Source organism: Eurypyga helias, unplaced genomic scaffold (assembly GCF_000690775.1).
Source record: "Eurypyga helias isolate BGI_N326 unplaced genomic scaffold, ASM69077v1 scaffold21677, whole genome shotgun sequence".
Taxonomy (NCBI): Eukaryota; Metazoa; Chordata; class Aves; order Eurypygiformes; family Eurypygidae; genus Eurypyga; species Eurypyga helias.
This window is the reverse complement of record NW_010260063.1, coordinates 1-2367: the sequence shown is the minus strand read 5'-3', so window position 1 is coordinate 2367 and position 2367 is coordinate 1. Positions and strand designations below refer to the sequence as shown.

General features: G+C 62.7%; 1 protein-coding gene across 1 annotated transcript in view; it reads left to right on the top strand.

Annotated features, from left to right (window-relative positions):
* The window catches only part of LOC104512077 (microtubule-actin cross-linking factor 1-like), a gene marked incomplete at both ends in the record, with an annotated part of 6289 nt that extends 4304 nt beyond the window's left edge, over positions 1 to 1985 (top strand). Inside the window, 5 exons of the mRNA XM_010154922.1 lie at positions 190 to 384; positions 879 to 1007; positions 1087 to 1230; positions 1368 to 1556; positions 1868 to 1985. Of these exons, the coding sequence (XP_010153224.1) occupies positions 190 to 384; positions 879 to 1007; positions 1087 to 1230; positions 1368 to 1556; positions 1868 to 1985 (775 nt within the window). The remainder of the gene's footprint in view (positions 1 to 189; positions 385 to 878; positions 1008 to 1086; positions 1231 to 1367; positions 1557 to 1867) is intronic.
* Positions 1986 to 2367: the final 382 nt, after the last annotated feature.

The window sequence follows — 2367 nt, the reverse complement described above, 5'->3', positions numbered from 1 at the left end:
CACCGCGCGGTCCCTCAAGTGCTGCCGGCGCCTTGTACCGCCCTGCCCACCCCCCCGTCACACCAGGCCCTGGCACATCCCGGATGTGGGTGCAAAACCCACCTTACAGACTGTTTCTCATGTTCTCCCTGTGTTGTTCCCCGCTGGGACTGACTGGCCCCACTCGGCTTCCGCCCCTTCTCCATCCAGGTCTTCCAGAAGGAGCTGGGGAAGCGCACGGGGACGGTCCAGGTGCTCAAGCGCTCGGGCCGGGAGCTCATCGAGAACAGCCGGGACGACACGACGTGGGTGAAGGTGCAGCTGCAGGAGCTGAGCAACCGGTGGGACACGGTGTGCAAGCTGTCCGTGTCCAAACAAACCCGCCTGGAGCAGGCCTTGAAGCAGGTGAGCGGAAGGCTGCACCTGGAAATGGTCCCAGAGAGCTTTGCCGGATGCGGGTTTGTGCCGGGGGCTCAGCAGGAGCCTCGGAGAAGGGATTTTGTCCGGTGGCTGCTCCCCGGGACAAGCAGGACACCCCAGCCCTGCAGCAGGTACCGCCGAGGGCTGCGAAGCAGTGGGTCGGGGCGAGGCGTTTATGATCCTTTTCCCCCAAGAAGAGCCGATAAAGGCTGATTTGGAAGGGGAGGGCGGGAAGATCTTGCTGATGGGCACAGCAGGAGCAGAGCAGTGACCAGAGGCTGTCGGTGCCGAGAGGGGGGAGCGGCCTGGCCCCTCGTCCGTGGGTGTGCGCAGCCCCAGGCCGACAGACGGGGCTTCTTCCTCCTCCTCTTCGTTTGTTCTTGATGCCCCGTTCAGCCCTTGGTTCACTGCCAAGAGCTGGAGAGACAGAGCTGCCCGTCTGGGGGGCGGGAGGGCTGACGCCTCTTTGCTCCCCGCAGGCGGAAGAGTTCCGGGCGGCCGTGCACGTGCTGCTGGAGTGGCTCTCCGAGGCGGAGCAGTCCCTGCGCTTTCGGGGAGCGCTCCCCGACGACGCCGAGGCGTTGCAGTCCCTCATCGACGCGCACAAGGTAGCGGGGAGCTCCGAAACGCGACCCCAGCGGAACCGGGGGGAGGGATGTTGTGCCATAATCTGTTTGGGCCTTCCAGGAGTTCATGAAGAAAGTGGAGGAGAAGAGGGTGGACGTGAACGCGGCGGTGGGCATGGGTGAGGCCATCCTGGCCGCCTGCCATCCCGACTGCATCACCACGGTCAAGCACTGGATCACCATCATCCGAGCCAGGTTCGAGGAGGTGAGTGCCCCGGGCTGTGCTGCAGGCTGATGGCGACGGGCGCTGGCAGACGCCTCTACCAAGGGTGGATGTCGTTGCTTCTGGCTTGTTTCCTGCCCCTGGTTTCCCTGGGCTGACCAGGCTCTGCCTTTCCAAAGGTTCTCACGTGGGCGAAGCAGCACCAGCAGCGGTTGGAGTCTGCGCTTTCCGAGCTGGTGGCCAATGCAGAGCTGCTGGAAGAGCTCCTGGCTTGGATCCAGTGGGCTGAGACAACCCTGATCCAGCGGGATCAGGAGGCTTCGCCCCAGAATATCGACCAGGTCAAAGCCCTCATCTCCGAGCACCAGGTGAGCCCAGAGCCCAGGCGCTTGGGGAGGGCCGGGGGGTCCTGCCCCTCCGTGGAGGAGGCATTGCTTTCTCGTGGAAGTCCCTATTAAAACAGCCTGTGTCCCAACCGGAGCTGTCGCCTGGAGCAAGGCCAGCCTGGGGAACGACCTCCAGCGTTTGCAGGAGCTTGCCCACAACCCCCCGTCGCCGGTGCTCAACGCTCCCACCTTCTCCGTGGGCTTGGCACGCCCCAGCGCGGGTCTGGAGCAACAAGAGACGGGAAACGTCTGGAAACGGTAAAGGTTGACTTGTCCCTTCCATGTTTTGACAGTCCTTTATGGAGGAGATGACGCGGAAACAGCCAGACGTGGACCGGGTCACGAAGACGTACAAGAGGAAAGCTACTGAGCCCCCCCACGGGCCTTTCATCGACAAGTCCCGCAGCAGCAGTACGTCCCGGCTCGATACCCCGTTTTCGGCGAAACATGCTGTTAGGGGAGGAAATGAAATGCGTAGGAAACTAATTAACTGTGATTATCAATTAACAAGGCATCCTGCGTTGACAGCCACCAGGAAGGCGGCTGAACCTTGTCGGAGGGGGATGGGATGCAGGTGGCACTTGCCCAAGCGGCCGGGCCCTGGGGAAGCGCGTGCCGGCACTGCTGCTCCGCTTCTGCGGTCGCTTTTTGGGGGTGTTTCGTGTTGTTTCCCCAAGCTAAAGTCCACTGTGAATTCCCAAGAGCAAAGGGAGCACTGGGATGAGGATGCCCATCACCCCGTTCTCCTGCCTGGGGACGCTGCTTCCCTTCGGAGAGCAGCCAGCAAGGCCCT